The 16,203-nt window shown below is 46.2% G+C and overlaps 1 protein-coding gene across 2 annotated transcripts; it reads right to left on the reverse strand.

Annotated features, from left to right (window-relative positions):
• Positions 1–2,309: 2,309 nt before the first annotated feature.
• Positions 2,310–16,198, reverse strand: LOC120318494 (FGF1 intracellular binding protein). 2 transcript variants are annotated; one of them, XM_039366188.1, is made up of 11 exons: positions 16,059–16,198; positions 10,263–10,411; positions 9,488–9,686; positions 8,726–8,852; positions 8,418–8,518; positions 6,936–7,069; positions 5,047–5,155; positions 4,670–4,733; positions 3,742–3,828; positions 3,071–3,168; positions 2,310–2,574 (listed from the first exon to the last, which is right to left on the reverse strand). In XM_039366188.1, exons 2-11 carry the CDS (start codon positions 10,345–10,347, stop codon positions 2,505–2,507), a joined length of 1,074 nt encoding a protein of 357 aa, XP_039222122.1. In that variant the 5' UTR covers positions 10,348–10,411; positions 16,059–16,198; the 3' UTR covers positions 2,310–2,504. The 2 variants fall into 2 exon arrangements, with proteins under 2 accessions (XP_039222122.1, XP_039222121.1); XM_039366187.1 differs by lacking the exon at positions 16,059–16,198 and adding an exon at positions 11,228–11,360.
• Between the last annotated feature and the right edge of the window lie 5 nt (positions 16,199–16,203).

Raw genomic sequence — 16,203 nt, forward strand, 5'->3', positions numbered from 1 at the left:
ATCTGTTTTCACTTAGCTTGCAATAAACACCCTTTCGGGACCAGCCAGCTGTTTGTATCCATTAAGCCGAGGCTGCTTCTCCGAACCAGCCTTTGTCCCCCTCAATTTGCTGTACCCCCCCACCCCACTTGCTGCACTCCTCAGGGAGGGGCAGACCCCCACCCACCCTTGCAGGGTGGCATTGGAGAATCTGGATGCGGTTGATTTCAAACGATTTGGCAGAATGACACAACGGCAGACTTGGAAGGGACCTTGGAGGTCTTCTAGTCCAACCCTTGAACCATTTCAGACAATCAGTGGCTGCCCCGTCTCTTCTTGAAAACCTCCAGTGATTTGAGCAGCCACAACTTCTGGTGGCAAGCTGTTCCACTGATCGATTTTCCTCGCGGTCAGGAAATTTCTCCTTAATTCCAGGTTGCTTCTCTCCTTGATGAGTTTCCATTCGTTGTTTCTTCTGCTGCTTTCTGGTGCTTTGTGGAATAGGTTGATCCTCCCCCCTTCTTTATGAGAGCCCCCCAAATGTTAGAAGAGTGCTATCATATCACCCCTAAGCTTTCTCTTTATTAGGCATGGAGCCCACCCAAAACTTCATAGAATAACAGAGCTGGAAGGGACCTTGGAGGTCATCTAGTCCAACCCCCTACTCAAGCAGGAGACCCCATACCATTTCAGACAAGTGGCTGTCCAGTCTCTTCTTAAAAACTTCCAGGGATGAAGCACCTACAATTTCCAGAGGCAGGTAGTTCCGCTGATCTATTATTCTAACTGTCAGGAAATTTCTCCTTCGTTCTCGGTTGCTTCTCTCCTTAATAATTTGCCATCCATTGCTTCTTGCCCTGCCTTCGGGTGCTTTGAAAAGCTCCCCGAAGTCAGGAATCAACTGCAAGGGTGTGTGTGTGTGTCCCCTTTGGCGATGCAGAGAATTCCCCCCCCCTTTTTAAAAAAACCTTTTTTCAGATCGGTTCTAGTCCTGGGTGAGGAGGGGAGGGGGTGACAGCTGCATGTCAGCAGGGCCAGGCAGTGTTTGAAAAGGAGGTAGGGAGTGGGAGGGGGTGCTTGAGTCAAAAATGGGGGGGGGTGTAAGGAAGTTTTTAGTAGAGAGGTGGGTGGGTGAAGGAATTCTGGGAGTTGAAGTCCACCTATCTTAAAGTGCCAAGGTTGAGAAACTTTGATCTAGAGCAGTGTTTCTCAACCTGACAGACTTTAAAATGAATGGACTTCAACTCCCAGAATTCCCTAGCCAGTTATGCTACCTCGGGAATTCTGGGAGTTGAAGTCCTCCCATCTTAAAAATGGCTGAAGTTGAGGAACACTAGCCCAAAGTCTTTGTTGGGGAACCAGAATCTCCACTGCTATGCCAGGTGGTTACTAAATGAGTCATGCCAGATTTTAACCGTGTCTGTCATGGACGTTAAGCGAATCGTGCCGTTGTTAAGTGAATCCAGCTTCCTTCATTGACTTGGCTTGTCAGAAGCTGTCTGGGTAGGCCGCAAATGGCGATCACGTCACCCCGGGAGGCTGCAATGGCCGTAAGCGCGAGAACCAGGCATAAGTCACTTTTTTTCGGCGTGGTAACTTTGAACGGTCGCTAAATGAATGGGTTGTAAATTGAGGACTGCCTGATTTGTTCTGTCCCAGCCATCTTCTCTCTCTTTAATGGCCAACATAGTTTTTCCCCATTCTTCCATGCTGGGATAAGTTGGGGGCAGTCCAGCTTATGTCTGAATCTCTATTCCCAGGTTTCTGATTCAGAGTCTGATCCTGCCACTATAATAATAATAATAAAGTTGGAAGGGACCTTGGAAGTCATCTAGTCTATCACTTATGGAAAATCAATGTTCCTCCCCCCCCCCTTTCCGGCCCCCACCACCATCAAGAACCAAACTAGCACCATCAAAGAGCGATAAACTCAATTTTAATTCTGACACTTTGAGGCTCTTCCCTTTCCAGATGCATTGGATGACATCTCCCATAATCCCCTACCAGGCCTGACCTTCTCCCCTTAACTCTGCTCTAATTCAACCAACTGGCCACCCAGCAAGAGATTTTTTTTTTCTTAGCAAAATCTCCCCCAAAAGACAGCCAGTCCCCAATTTTAATTCTGACATCTGAATAACCCCCCCCCCACCATTCTCTTGCCAGATCGACTGGACAACAATCCCCATAATCCCCCACCAGGCACGGCCTTCTGTCCTTAAGACTCAGTGCCCCTACTTCAACCAGCCAGGCAAATCAAGCCACGCGCCCGCTTGGGAACAAAACGGATTCTTTATTTCATCCCAGCAAAAAAACTCAAAACAATTGACTAGTCCTCATTGTCAAAAAAAAAAAAAAAAAAAAGAGAGAGAGAGAGAGAGAAGAGAAAAAAGGGGGAGGATGAATTTTGGGCTACGGGTGCGAGGAGAGCAATCACAGAGGAATGGCACCGGGTCTTTCCCTAGAGGGAATATTAACATCTATTTAAAATAAAGCAAAAAGAAAAAAGAAATTTAAGATAGTGGGGTTCAGTCGTGGTATATCTTGAGGAGGCAGGCCTTGAGGGTGCCCATATATCGTTCCCAAAGCACTTGATGCCTGCAAGAGGAGAAAGTCAGAGATTGGAAAAAATTGGAGAAATGAAAATAAATAAGAGGTATTCCTTGACTTACAACCATTCATTGAGTGACGTTTCAGAGTTACAACGGCACTGGAAAAAAAGGATTTATGAATGTTTTTCACACTGACGACCGTTGATCACGTGATCAAAAGTCAGACGCTGGGCCACTGACTCACATTTATGACGGATGCAGCATCCCAGGAGGTGTGTCACACAATCCCCTTTTGCGACCTTCTGATAGGCAAAGTCAAGGCGGGGAGGAAGCCCTATTCGCTTAACGACCGTGTGACTCATTTAACAACTGCAGGGATGCAACTGCGGCAAGAAGGATTGTAAATCGGGCCAAAACTCACTTAAAACAAATGTCTCGCTTAGCGACATAAACTTTGGGCTCCACCGAGGCCGTAAGTTGAGGACTACCCGCCCCGCAAACAAACCGAGGCGTGTGTGTGTGCGGAAGGCGCTGCTGCAAACCTGAACACTTCCAACGAGTGTGCGCTGGCTGTGTACTGGGTCAGGAAAAGCTGCACGTCGTTTGAGCTCCATTTGTCAGATCGAAACGGCTCCACAAACTTCAGAAAAGAAAAAAAAAAAAAAAAAACAAGGAGAAAAGGATAAAAATTGGGCAAAGGCTTCCCGGTAGGAAAAGTGATAATTTACGAGCCTTGGAAAGGAGCAATTTGGGCTGGGAGCCCCAGTGAGCTTTGGAAGAGGGGCAGAGGCTGCGTTCCCAGAAGGAGGAGAGTCGGAGAAAGATTCCCAAATTCCACAAAATCAGGGGCAGCTTAAATAAAAACCGAATGGATTCAGCGCGGGGCCTAAAGGGGTGTTGATGTTTTTCCAATTCCAGGTCACTTTCTGAGATCCTGTAGCACTCCAAGGTGGTGTCTCTCAATTTTGGCAACTTTAACATGGAAAGACTTCAACTCCCAGAATTCCCCAGCCAACAGGGCTGGCTGGGGGATTCTGGGAGTGGAAGTCCACCCCTCTTAAAGCAAGCTGGCTGGGGAATTCTGGGAGTGGAAGTCCATTCCTCTTAAAGCAAGCTGGCTGGGGGATTCTGGGAGTTGATATCTAGATCTAAAACTATAAATGTTAGGCAGCTCAAAACCCACATTCCCAGAGCTGGAAGGGATTCACATTACCTTTTCCACCAGATCAACAAAAAAATCCCGGACGTCTTTGCTGTGGGTAAGCTTCGAGGCAATGTTGATCAAAGCCCGACTGAGATTCTGCAAGAGAGTCATTTTTGGTGAGATGGGCAGCTATAGAAATTTGATTAAATATAATAAAATGAAAAAATAAGATGGGATGGGATGGAATCGAATCAAATAGAATAGAATAGAATAGAATAGAAATTAGAATAGAATAAAATAGAACAGAATAGAATAGAATAAACCTTGGAGGTCTTCTAGTCCAGCCTCCTGCTCAAGCAGGAGAACCTATACCATCTCAGATAAGGAATGTAGAATAGAATAGAACAGAACAGAACAGAACAGGATGGGACGGGATAGGATAGAATAGAAATAAGAATAGAATAGAATTAGAATAGAAATAAGAATAGAAATAGAAATAGAATAGAAAGAATAGAAATAGAATAGAATAATAGAATAGACTAGAAATAGAATAGAATAGAATAGAACAGAACAGACAAGGGAATCAATAATTAGAACAGTATTCCCAAACCACAGCAATTTAAAAAATCTGTGAACTTCAACACCCAGTACTCCCCAGCCAGCCATGCTGCTGGGGAATTCTGGGAACTGAAGTCCACTTATCTTAAAGTGATCAAGACATTGCACCAAAAACCCCGCTATTTTTATCTTGTCTACATCTGTAAAACCCCTATTTTGTGGCTCTGCAGGAGGGTGGGCTTTTTTTCCCCAAAGTGCACTGGCACCCCCGTGTGGCCAAATGATAAATAACCGCTCACAAGGACTTCCCGATTTGTATCAGATTCTGGAGAAAATTCAGATTTTTTTTTTTTTACCTATTACATAACAAGGAGATTGTGGGAGCAAAGGGAGGTGTGTCAGGATTCAAACTCTGGACCTGGGCTCCAGCTGGACCCACCTTAAAATTGGCTTCCATCTCACTGAAGACGGAGATCTTCCCCCGCAGCGCTGTGCAGACCAGGCTGTGGAGCAAGAATGAAAAAGAACCAGGAAAAAAAATCAGGAAATTTTAGAGAACACCCCCCCCACACACACACTCAAATGTTGGAATGCTCAAGGCTGGAAGGGGCCTTGGAGGTCTTCTAGTCCAGCCCCCCCCCAAGCAGGTGACTCTATAGCATCCCAGACAGATATCTAGTAATATCATCTCCAGCCAGTTCCTAACACATTATTCACCTGCCTTATAGGCAAAGTGCAAAACACGAATTTGCCTTGTGCGCTAACCCAAAACTTTGAGTATTCTGCAAAGCCCCCTCCCAGCAGCCCCTTCCATACCTCTTGTGCAGATCCAACAGATCTTTGTCTGCAATCAGAACCTTTAACTCTTTCAGGCCCTGTAAAAATTCTTTATCCAAGTCGACGTCCATGTCGTCCACGTTCGTATCTGCCAGGACAAATAAAATGAGCCGTTTGTTGGTTTGTTTGTTTGTTTCCGCCTTTATTCCTTTATAAGCAACCCAAGGTGGTGAAGGTCTGCAATTGTTGCTTCCTTCTCTTTTTTTTTTAACTTAAAAACAGCAACTCTGTAAAGTGGGCTGGGTTGAGAGAAAGTGACTGGCCCCAAAGTCACCCAACCAGCTTTCATGGCTAAGGTGGGACTAGAATTCCCAGTTTCCTGGTGATTGGCCCAAAGCCACCCAGCTGGCTTTGATGCCTAAGGTGGGACTAGAACTCACAGCCTCCTGGTGATTGGCCCAAAGTCACCCAGCTGGCTTTCATTCCTAAGGTGGGACTAGAATTCACAATCTCTTGGTTTCCAGCCCAGCATCTTAACCACTACACCGAACTGCCTCATAATTACCAAGTTTATATTTCTCTACCTTGACAGATTCTTGGTCCCTCCTTCCGAGGGACCACAGCTTTAATTTGTCGAAGAATTTGACCCAAACGAGGACTAGAATCTTATCTCTGGGGAGGGTGGGTGATATTCTTATAGGTGCCCACATTTCAGACGAATTTAGGCAGCTGGGAACATGTTTTCCCAAAGGGCAAGGAGAAAAATGACTGGAGAGTTAGAAACAAGATTTTACAAGTAGGGAATGGCTTAGCCCGGAGAAGATATGATTAAAAGAGGGCACGAAAATGCCCTTTAAATGCAGGCTTGCAATGTCGCCAAGCAAAAGCCAGAGGAGAATGGATTTAAATGATAGAATTAAGGGTTTAAATTACAGAGTCTGGTGGCAGGTGTAATGGTATGTGGCAACTAGTTGAACAGTGCCAAGGGAACAGTATAATAATAATAATAATAATAATTCAGAATTCAAACAGACAAGCACCTGCAACATAACACCCCAGACTTAACAATTGTCGATAAGAAAGACAAAAAAGTCTGGATAGTGGACGTGGCAGTGCCTGGAGACAGCAGAATAGAAGAGAAAGAACTGGAGAAGATAACAAAATACAAAGACCTACAAATAGAAATAGAAAGACTGTGGCAAAAGCAAGCAAGGGTAGTACCAATAGTCATAGGCTCCTTGGGTGCAATCCCAAAACAACTGGAGCACCACTTGAACACCATTGGCATTGACAAATTCGCTATTAGTCAATTGCAAAAGGCGGCCTTATTAGGAACTGCTTCCATCCTGCGACGATACCTGTAATACCATCAAACATCCACATCTGCCTATCCCAGGTCCTGGGTAAGGACTCGATAGGTAGATAAAATGCCAAATCCAGTCTGAACATCTGGCTGACTGTGCGATGATCCATAATAATAATAATAATGATGATGATGGTGGTGGTGATGGAAGGGACCTTGGAGGTCATCTAGTCCAACCCCTATATCATTTCGGACAAATGGCTGTCCAGTCTCTTCTTAAAAACTTCCAGTGTTGGAGCATTCACTGCTTCTGGAGGCAGTTGTTCCACTGGTTAATTGTTCTAACTGTCAGGAAGTTTCTCCTTAGTTCTAGGTTGCTTCTCTCCTTGATTTGTTTCCATCCGTTGCTTCTTGTCCTGCCTTCAGGCGCTTTGGAGAATAGCTTGACTCCCTCTTCTTTGGGGCAGCCCCTGAGATACTGGAACACTGCTATCATGTCCCCCCTCGTCCTTCTCCTCATTAAACTAGACATACCCAATTCCAGCAACAATTCCTTATATGTTTTAGCCTCCACTCCTCCAGCACCCCCACCCCACCCCGTACCCTGAAGGATCTGCCATCTTACCCATCGCCCCCAGAGTCCAGTTCTCGATCATCTGCTCGGCGCAGTAGGCAAAATCCTCGAAGCTCAAATACTGCAGTTTCTTTTTTCCCGTCTCAAAGCGACTATTGGCGAAAAACACAATGGCAGCATAATCCCTGTGGAGGGGGGGGGGAAGAAGTTTTGGGGGTTTAAGCCAGGACATCTTAACCACTAGGGCAGTTGGTCAGCAAGGATGAAGGGGAGGGTCTTGACCGATCGGCCCAAGTCTGCCTTTGGTAGGTTAATTGTGCGTAAAAAGTCCGTTTCTGCTTAAGAGACCCAAGGGCCTTTCTCTTCAAACTTCAGTTTAGAAGGAAAAAAAAAATATTTCCTTCTTCGATGTATTTCTGGAGAAATCTCTGTTTTTAGTTCAGGGGCAACCAATATCTGGTGGGATTCTGTAATAGTAAAAGACCACTGAACGACAAGACAGAGATGATTAGATTAATACTGTTATTATTATTCATTTTGTTTGCCAGCCATCTTGACACAAGAGAAGAGACAGCCGAGCCCTCAGCTGTGTAATAAGACTGGTGGACTTCAACTCCCAGAATTCCTCAGCCAGCTTTGCTTTCAGACTTGCAAGGTCCTGTCAATATAGCTTTACCATAAACTAGAAATTAGCATTATCTGGTCGTAATTCCTCTCCGGTCTAGTTGGAAAAATTAACAGATTAATTGCTAGCTGGGCTAAACTGGTATTTTGCATCTCAGACACAACCAAACAATGGGAGTGGGCCTTCCTGCTAATGACTTTGGGGGCCGTTTTGCATTCTGCATGCGCTCAGAGGCACATCCTCTAGCAACGGTGCCCGCTGCGTTCAAATCTCTGGACCCTCGCTGCCAGGGAACAACACACAGGGAGGGGGTGGGTGGACAAAACTGTGTCATTCTTTACTGCAATCCCACCCTAGCTCTGGAAGCTCTAGAGTTGTGTTTCCCAACCTTTATAAGCTTTACGATATGTGGACTTCAACTCCCAGAATTCCTTAGCCAGTAAGGCTGGGGAATTCTGGGAGTTGGAGTTCACCTATCTTAAAGTTGCCGTGGTTAAGAAACACTGCCTATCAAGGTTACCAAACACTGCTCTTAGCCTGTGTGTGTGTGTGTTTGTGAAGGAGACAGATATAGAGGGAAGGAAGAAAGGAAGGAGAAAGACAGGAAGGAGACAGAAAGGGAAGGAGGGAGGGAAGGAAGAAAGGAAGGTGAAAGGAAGGAGACAGAAACAAGGAGGGAGGGAGGGAGGGAGGGAGGGAGGGAGGGAGGAAGGACGCGAGAGAAACAGAGACTAGTCCAAAATCTCTCCTTGAATTCTATGGTGGATTGGGTGCCCAGAATCTGGGATTCATAGAATCATAGGGCTGGGAGGGACCTTGGAGATCTTCTAGTCTCACCCCCCTGCCCAAAGTAGGAGTCCTAAAAACTCTACCTTAAGCACAAACATCACACATGCTTATTTTCGTACCCGGCTAAGCGATCGGAAAGCAAGAAGTGCTGTTGAATATTTTCAACTAAAGATCCACGCAGTTCCTCCACGGCCTTGAAAACACGCTTGAAATTGTCAAACTGAAAAAGAAAACAACAACAACAACAGACATGAACGCGGGAGGCCAACCATGTTTGTCTGCAGTTGCAAAAAAAAAAATCAGGATGGGGGTTGCACCGTGTCTGACACAAACAAGCAAATATTCTTGATTGTGAAGTATCTGGAGAACATATTTTCCATTCATTCCATAAAAAAAGCTGGTCCTGGGAATTCAGGTCCAGACTTACCTGTCGGCGGCAGCTTTTCAGGGTCACCCCCGTTTTGGCACTGATATCATCCAGATCTTTCTTGGTTCCTTTTGATAGTTTTTTACCCAGGACCTCGCGGACAAAGGCGTCATTGAAGGCATAGTACCTGGAAATTGGACGAATAAGAGCAGGATCAAATCATTACCATCATTTATCAAATTACTTCCTTCCAAATAAACAAAGAAGTAGACTCCTAAGGCTGGGAGGGACCTTGGAGGTCTTCTAGTCCAGCCCCCTGCTCAAGCAGGAAACCCTAGACCAGTGTTGGAGCAGTCACAGCTTCTGGAGGCAGGTTGTTCCACTGGTTAATTGTTCTGTCAGGAAGTTTCTCCTTAGTTCTAGGTTGCTTCTCTCTTTGGTTAGTTTCCATCCATTGCTTCTTGTCCTGCCTTCAGGTGCTTTGGAAAATAGCTTGACTCCCTCTTCTTTGTGGCAGCCCCTGAGATATTGGAACACTGCTATCATGTCTGCCCTAGTCCTTCTCATCATTAGGCTAAACGTATCTAGTTTCCTTAGGCGTTCATTGTACAAGTTATCCTTCAGATCCCTGATATTATCATGTAAATAGTGGTTTTGTCAAACCTGAGATACTGTATGTACGCGTGCCTGGCTGAGGAATTCTGGGAGTTGAAGTCCACAAGTCATCAAAGGGCCACGTTTGAAGACCCCTGTCCTAAACGAATGTGTTGCACAAACCCAACCCAGATGCCATTTTCTCAATTCTCCTGTTGGCTGGCCCACCTCTCAATCAGCATGGTCTGTCGGCAAGGCGGGATCTGGAAAAGCAGCTGGTTCAGCAATTTGGGGGGCGAATGGAGGAGACGCTCCAGCATGTAGAAAGTGCGGTAATGGTCCATGGTGTCACTCTGGAGCACGTCAACCGTGGCTCCGGTCTGCTCCAGGATGCCAGAGCGTAGGCGGAGAGAGACGGCATCGTCCACTGGGGAAAAAGCCAAGAGGGAAAGATTTGTCTCAAGAAATGAGTTTCACACCAGGGGAAGATTTGCGGACTGCAAATATTTGTGGACTGCCTGGCTTTAAAGCTACTGTAACCAATCAAAGCCAAGAAAAAGCATGCACAGACCCACAATGAAACACATGTATGAATCCAGTTAATGTCCTCCCAGATTGCCAGGACTGGGATTTTAGAGATCATCTACTCCAGAGTTTCTCAAACGTGGCAGCTTAAAGATGGGTGGACTTCAACCCCCAGAATTCCCCAGCCAGCATGTTTTAAGATGGGTGGACCTCACCTCTCAGAATTCCCTAGCCAGCATGCTTTAAAATGGGTGATTTCAACTCCCAGAATTCCCCAGCCAGCATGTTTTAGGATGGGTGGACTTCAACCCCCAGAATTCCCCAACTAGCATGGGTTAAGATGGGTGGACTTCAACCCCAGAATTCTCCAGCCAGTTGAGGAATTCTGGGAGTTGAAGTCCACCATTTTCAAGTTACCATGATTGAGAATCACTGTTTTATACTGTCACTCTCATAGATGTGAAGGACCAAGACTTACCAGAATATCCATCTAGCCACAGTTGATAGACCTCCTCATCAATCAAGGTTGTGTTCCCCACAAAAATGTCCAGATTGCTGGTCATGATTAATGGAGTCCCTTTTTTCTGACACGGAATCCCTTGCCGGCATCGGGCTGCACCCCACAGCCTGCAAGGAAAGCAGAGAAGTCAAGGTTCTCGTCCACAAGGTCTTTTCCACCTCTGAGACTCTCGTAGCCAGCAAGCTCCAACCCAGAAGTCTTCCAACATTTGGGGCCTTTACAGCCCGGTTGTGACTTTTGTGTTTTAAAGTCTTTGGGGGAATTCAGGCAGCCAACTGCCCTGAAATATTGAATCAAAGGATGGAAAAATTTTTAAAATAAAACTACTCTCGTCTCTGCAGAAAGCACTAGAAAAAGAGGAGGATGTTTAAACACATCCCAAAGCAAGCATATGTGGTATGAAACATTAAATACTTAAAATATTCATTTAAAAATAGTACACGTTCACGGAAGGGTTAAAGTCCACTCGATTATTGCACATTTACGGGGGAAGACCCCTTTAATATATATATATTTTCCCCAAAGAAGGAGAGTGGGGATTAAATCATATGAAAGAATGCACTCTAGGAAAGGTGCGGTTTTTTTAAAAAAAGTTATTTTATAGGAGTTAAAAGTCTGATTCATATGCACAACAGCTATTTTTTTCGCCTTTTCTTGAATTGCGCCTCTCGTACTTTTATTATTTCCCCCTCCTCGCTTTACAGCCTCTGCCAGCCGTTCTGCTCCCCCGAAAGGGAAGAGGCGTGGCACTCTGTACATGCTCAGAGGCACCCATGCCCCCCTCCCCTCGCTGGATAGAGACTCCCCGTCTCTTCCCGGCCCGTTCAGCGGCCCATCTCCGCACAAAAAGCCCGGCCAGCCAAGCCCCAAACGGCCCCCTCGATACCCATCCATTTTGCATCCCAGCTGCAAACAAAACCCACCAGCGCCCATTTGCAGCTGTTTAGATGGAGCCTTTCACGTGACCTCGCCGGGCAGAATCTCTTCCGGGTCGCCGCTCGCCCGGATGGGACTTGCGCATGCGCAACACACTCTTTCTCGTTCCCTCCCGCCCCGCGCTGTATTCTCGGTTTCCATCTTTACAACTGGCAAGCGCCTCCTTAGAGGCCTTCGTCTACCCGTCGGCCTGATTAATCATGTTACTAGTCCTTAGTTATTTTCCAGTCCAAACTGATTGATCTTGTTACTAGTCCTTAGTTATTTTCCAGTCCAAACCGATTGATCATGTTACTAGACCTTAATTATTTTCCAGTCCAAAGTGATTGATCTTGTTACTAGTCCTTAGTTATTTTCCAGTCCAAACTGATTGATCTTGTTACTAGTCCTTAGTTATTTTCCAGTCCAAACTGATTGATCTTGTTACTAGACCTTAATTATTTTCCAGTCCCATTTTAGTTCTCAAAATGTGTATGTATATGTGCATATGTGTGTGTGTGTGTGTGTGTGTGTGTATAATATATATGTGTGTATGTATATATATATATATATATATATATATATATATATATATATGTAATTTAGATTTTGCTGACAAGAGTTAAAGGGAGACTAGTATAGCTATTTAGAGCTATTTAGCCAAGCAATCATAACAGTAGACCAGGTGCTCTATTAGACCAGTTTCACTGGAAAACACTTACTATATATATATATGTATATATATATTTATATATGTATGTATGTGTAGATAACGTGTATATATATATATATATATATGGTGTACATGTATATGCGTGTGTGTGTATGTATATGTATTATGCTGCTCATTCCAGAAGCCTTAACCACCCTAGAGAAGCCTCCTCTGAAATGCATCGGACCACAACTCCCACAAGCCCCATCATAGGCTTATGACCCACATATGATCTATGTATATATAGAGACTTCATATACGGGTCAAAAGCCTAGGATGGGGCTTGTGGGAGTTGTGGTCCGATGCATTTCAGAGGAGGCTTCCCTAGGGTGGTTAAGCCTTCTGGAATGAACATAAAATTAAAAAAATATACACGCACATTTTGAGACCTAAAATGGGACTGGAAAATAGCTAAGCACTACTAACATGATTAATCAGCTTTGTGCGTTCTTTAAAAATTGATCCCTTTAGGCTTTGGGACTGGAAATAGTGCTGAAGCTGAGGACTAGAAACATGATTAATTCAGTGTTTTGTGCATTTAAAAAAATGATCCCTTTGGGCTTTGGGGCTGGAACTAGTGCTGAAGCTGAGGACTAGAAGCATGATTAATTCATTGTTTTGAGCACTGAAGAACATTGATCCCTTTGTACTTTTAAATAAAATCTCCTTTATTCATCAGTTATTCTGCCATCTCTTGGCATGGGGCTCATCTGGGGCCCAGCTACTCACATTATAACCAAGTATTGGATTTGTAATCCACGGAATAAGCACCTTCCTTCCAAACAGGGATTTCTCTAACTACCACACCACTCATCCCCAGCGGCCAGTGCAGAATCATGGGAGATGCCACTCAACATGCTTGGAGAAAGGCAAAAATAAGCCGATTTAACTTCGAAAGCAGGAGGAGCGTTGAACTGAACTATGTTATCACCCAGATAAGGATTACAACAACCATCCTCCTCAGCCAGTGTACCCTGAGCACAACGACATGCACAAAACACGAGGCAGTTGCCAAGGGACTCAATTTGGATTGCCTGACCTCAGAATTCTTGTTAAGTGTGGAAAAAAAACGGCCATTTTCAGGGCCGTTGTAACCTCGAACCGTCACTAAATGAACTGTTGTAAGTTGAGGACCACCTGTATTTATGCAGGGCCTGGTTGTGTGTTGTTAATTGGGGTGTTGATGGGGTGGATGGGACATGTTAAATAGCCCAAGCGTTCCTACTGGTAGAGCTGTGTGCTGGTTTCTCTCTTTTGCAGCAAATTTGGGGGGGCTCCCACTTTCGAACACACACAAACACACACACACAGTCTCTGCCTGCAAACTCTCTCCATGCAGGAATCCCTTTCTGCTTTCCTTTTAATGCCAGCACTGACAAAACTCTCCTTTGTGCCAAGCAACGAGGCAGGCACCGAGTTCTACTTGGCACAGCACCCAGGCATGTCAAAAACTCAAGATTTTTCTCTCCCTCCCCTTTAAAGTTTCTGGCCTGACTCACATCCTCTTGAACGATGGTAACCCCGGAGAAAAACAAATTAAAGGTGTCTTGGCCTGTCCATCTTGCTTATCTGTCTTTTCCCCTAGCAGGGAAAAAAAAAATCAATCAATGGGAAATTTGCAAAGAGGGTTAGCAGCAAGCTAAGAATCAAGGCCGGGCTAAGCCAGGTTTTGGAGGTTCACGGACAGAACCCCGAAAGAGCCCGACGCAGAGTTTAGGCTTCAAAACATTGCAGAAAATTACAGATAGTCCTCAATTCATAACCACACCTGACCCCAACATTTCTGTTGCTAAGCAAGTCATTTGTGAAAGTTTTGCCCCATTTTACGACCTTTAAGAAGAAGCTAGACAGTCACTTACCTGAAATGGTATAGATTCTCTTGCTTGAGCAGGGGGCTGGACTAGAAGACCTCCAAGGTTCCCTTCTATTCTATTCTATCCTATTCTATCCTATTCTATTCTATTCTATTCTATTCTATTCTATTCTATTCTATTCTATTCTATTCTATTCTATTCTCTTCCTTGCTCTATTCTATTCTATTTTCTATTCCATTCTAACTCCTATTCTATTCTATTCTATTCTATTCTATTCTATTCTATTCTATTCTATTCTATTCTATTCTATTCCTATTCCTATTCCTATTCCTATTCCTATTCTTATTCTCTTTCTTTCTACAGTTCTTAAGTAGATCACTACATTTATTAAGCTAGTAACATGGTTATTAAATGAATTTTGCTTCCTTGTTGACTTTGCTTGTTGGAAAGTCGCAAAAAGAGATCACACGACCCTGGGACACAGTGACCATCATAAATACGAATCAGTTGCGAAGCATCTGAATTTTGATCTCCTGTCCATGGTGATGCTGCAAGGGTCGTGTGAAAAACGGACCTAGGTCACTTTTTTCAGTGCTGTTGTACTGGTCACTAAATGAACTGCTGTAAATTGAGGACGACCTGTAGTTTAACAAGGTAAACCATAGTCTGGCTAACCAGGCTAGGAATCAGTCACACTGTCCTTGCCAGGAGAGCAAGCCCAATTTATTTTGGTATAAAAGAATTACAACCACTACTTCTGAGATTTTATTTACCTTTCACAATCAAATTTAATAATAACAATAATAAAGTTGGAAGGGACCTTGGAGGTCATCTAGTCCAACGCCCTGCTCAGGCGCCTATACCATTTCGGACAAATGGCTGTCCAGTCTCTTCTTAAAAACTTCCAGTTTACAAATTATAAACCAGTCCAAAGAAGGCCCTTTGCTCTTGGGGGCTGCTGTTTGACGAAGGCACGACACTGAAGGAAAACACTCCGGGTGGGAAAAGGAAAACCGAAGCCTCAAATTGAATCAGTTTGGATTTTAAAATCTGTTTTCCACGGTGTGTGGGGGAATAGCATTTGACAAAGCAATCCTAAAGAGGAATTTGATTTATCCCCCTCCAAACCGATGGGTAGAAAACTGGATTTAAGTGACTCACCCGTCAAGCTAAACCTGGTTTGGGAGATAACCCAACCCCTGGATTTTAGAAAGCTGACTGTATCCTGCAAAGTGAGACAATACTCACTTAACACAAAAGCTGCAGGGCAGGATGTGCCGGCCAGCCAAATGGGCCGCCAGTGAGTGATTCAGAGCCGTTTCCCACAGAATGCAAAGGAAATTACTTGGCAGAGCAGCCAGACGACGCAGCCCTGAGTAATTGGTTCCCGCCACCTCCTTCATTAACCCGTTGGCAGAGTTCACACGACCCCAGCCTGCACGGGCCAAGCCACAAACCGCAGAACGGGGCAACCTCGCCCCTTCTCCAGCCTCTTTCAGCGACCCAAGCCCAGAAAACTCGTCGCCTTGATGTTTCCCCCCTCCACAACCGCTGTTGAGGCCATCCTGAAGACCCCCGTGTCTTCCAGCAAGCCTGCTGCCGCACGTTCAGACGACCCTGGCGGGCTTGCCAGTCCTTCCTTCGCTTGCAAAGCGACATTCAACCTCCCCAACCCCATCTTCCTTTGCATCAACTCCTCCAACCCGCATCTCGGCTAGCGCCCTACGCCAAACCCCACGGGGACCCCCCCACTCCTTCCTCATCTCCATCTCCACGGCCCCTCGCCCCATCCTGCGTGGGAAGCACCAGGAATCTGTTTTGCCCGCGCCTTGCCAAGCTGCAGAACACGGCTGCTCGCGCGTCCCAGAACCCGGAGTGGGTGGGTGCGTGGGTATCCCGGGAGAAACCCCTGAATCCGGATGCCAATCCGTGGAAGGGGGGGGGCCGCAGACAAGCTCCGTTTCCCCACCCCACCCACGCACTCACCCCCCCCCCAATTCTCCCGGCTTGCAAAAGCCAGCGACACCCTCCTCTCCCACCCGCCCCCCCCTCGCGCAGGCACGCGTGCATGCACACGTGCGCGCCTGCACGCGTGCATGCACACGTGCGCGCCTGCACGCGTGCATGCACACGTGCGCGCCTGCACGCGTGCATGCACACGTGCGCGCCTGCGTGCACACGTGCGCGCGCGCGCTCCTCCGCCTCCCAACCCACCCACTCCCTTTGCACCGACCCCCCCCGCCCCAGGCCGCTCCCCCTCCCCTCCCTCCCCCCCCCTCCCGCCGCGCAGGCGCCCTTCTGCCCGCGATGCACCTGCTCCTGGCCGGCGGAGGCGCAGCGCCCGGCGGCCGCGCGTCCCGTTATTCTCCCGGCGCCGGGGCGGGCTGGACGCCCAGCTGCAAGCGCAGCGCGCCGCTTCTGCCGCCTTCCCGCTTTGCAAAGATGCCGCTGCCGCCCC

Source organism: Crotalus tigris, unplaced genomic scaffold (assembly GCF_016545835.1).
Source record: "Crotalus tigris isolate CLP2741 ecotype Arizona unplaced genomic scaffold, ASM1654583v1 scf7180000020245.1906669, whole genome shotgun sequence".
Lineage (NCBI taxonomy): Eukaryota > Metazoa > Chordata > Lepidosauria > Squamata > Viperidae > Crotalus > Crotalus tigris.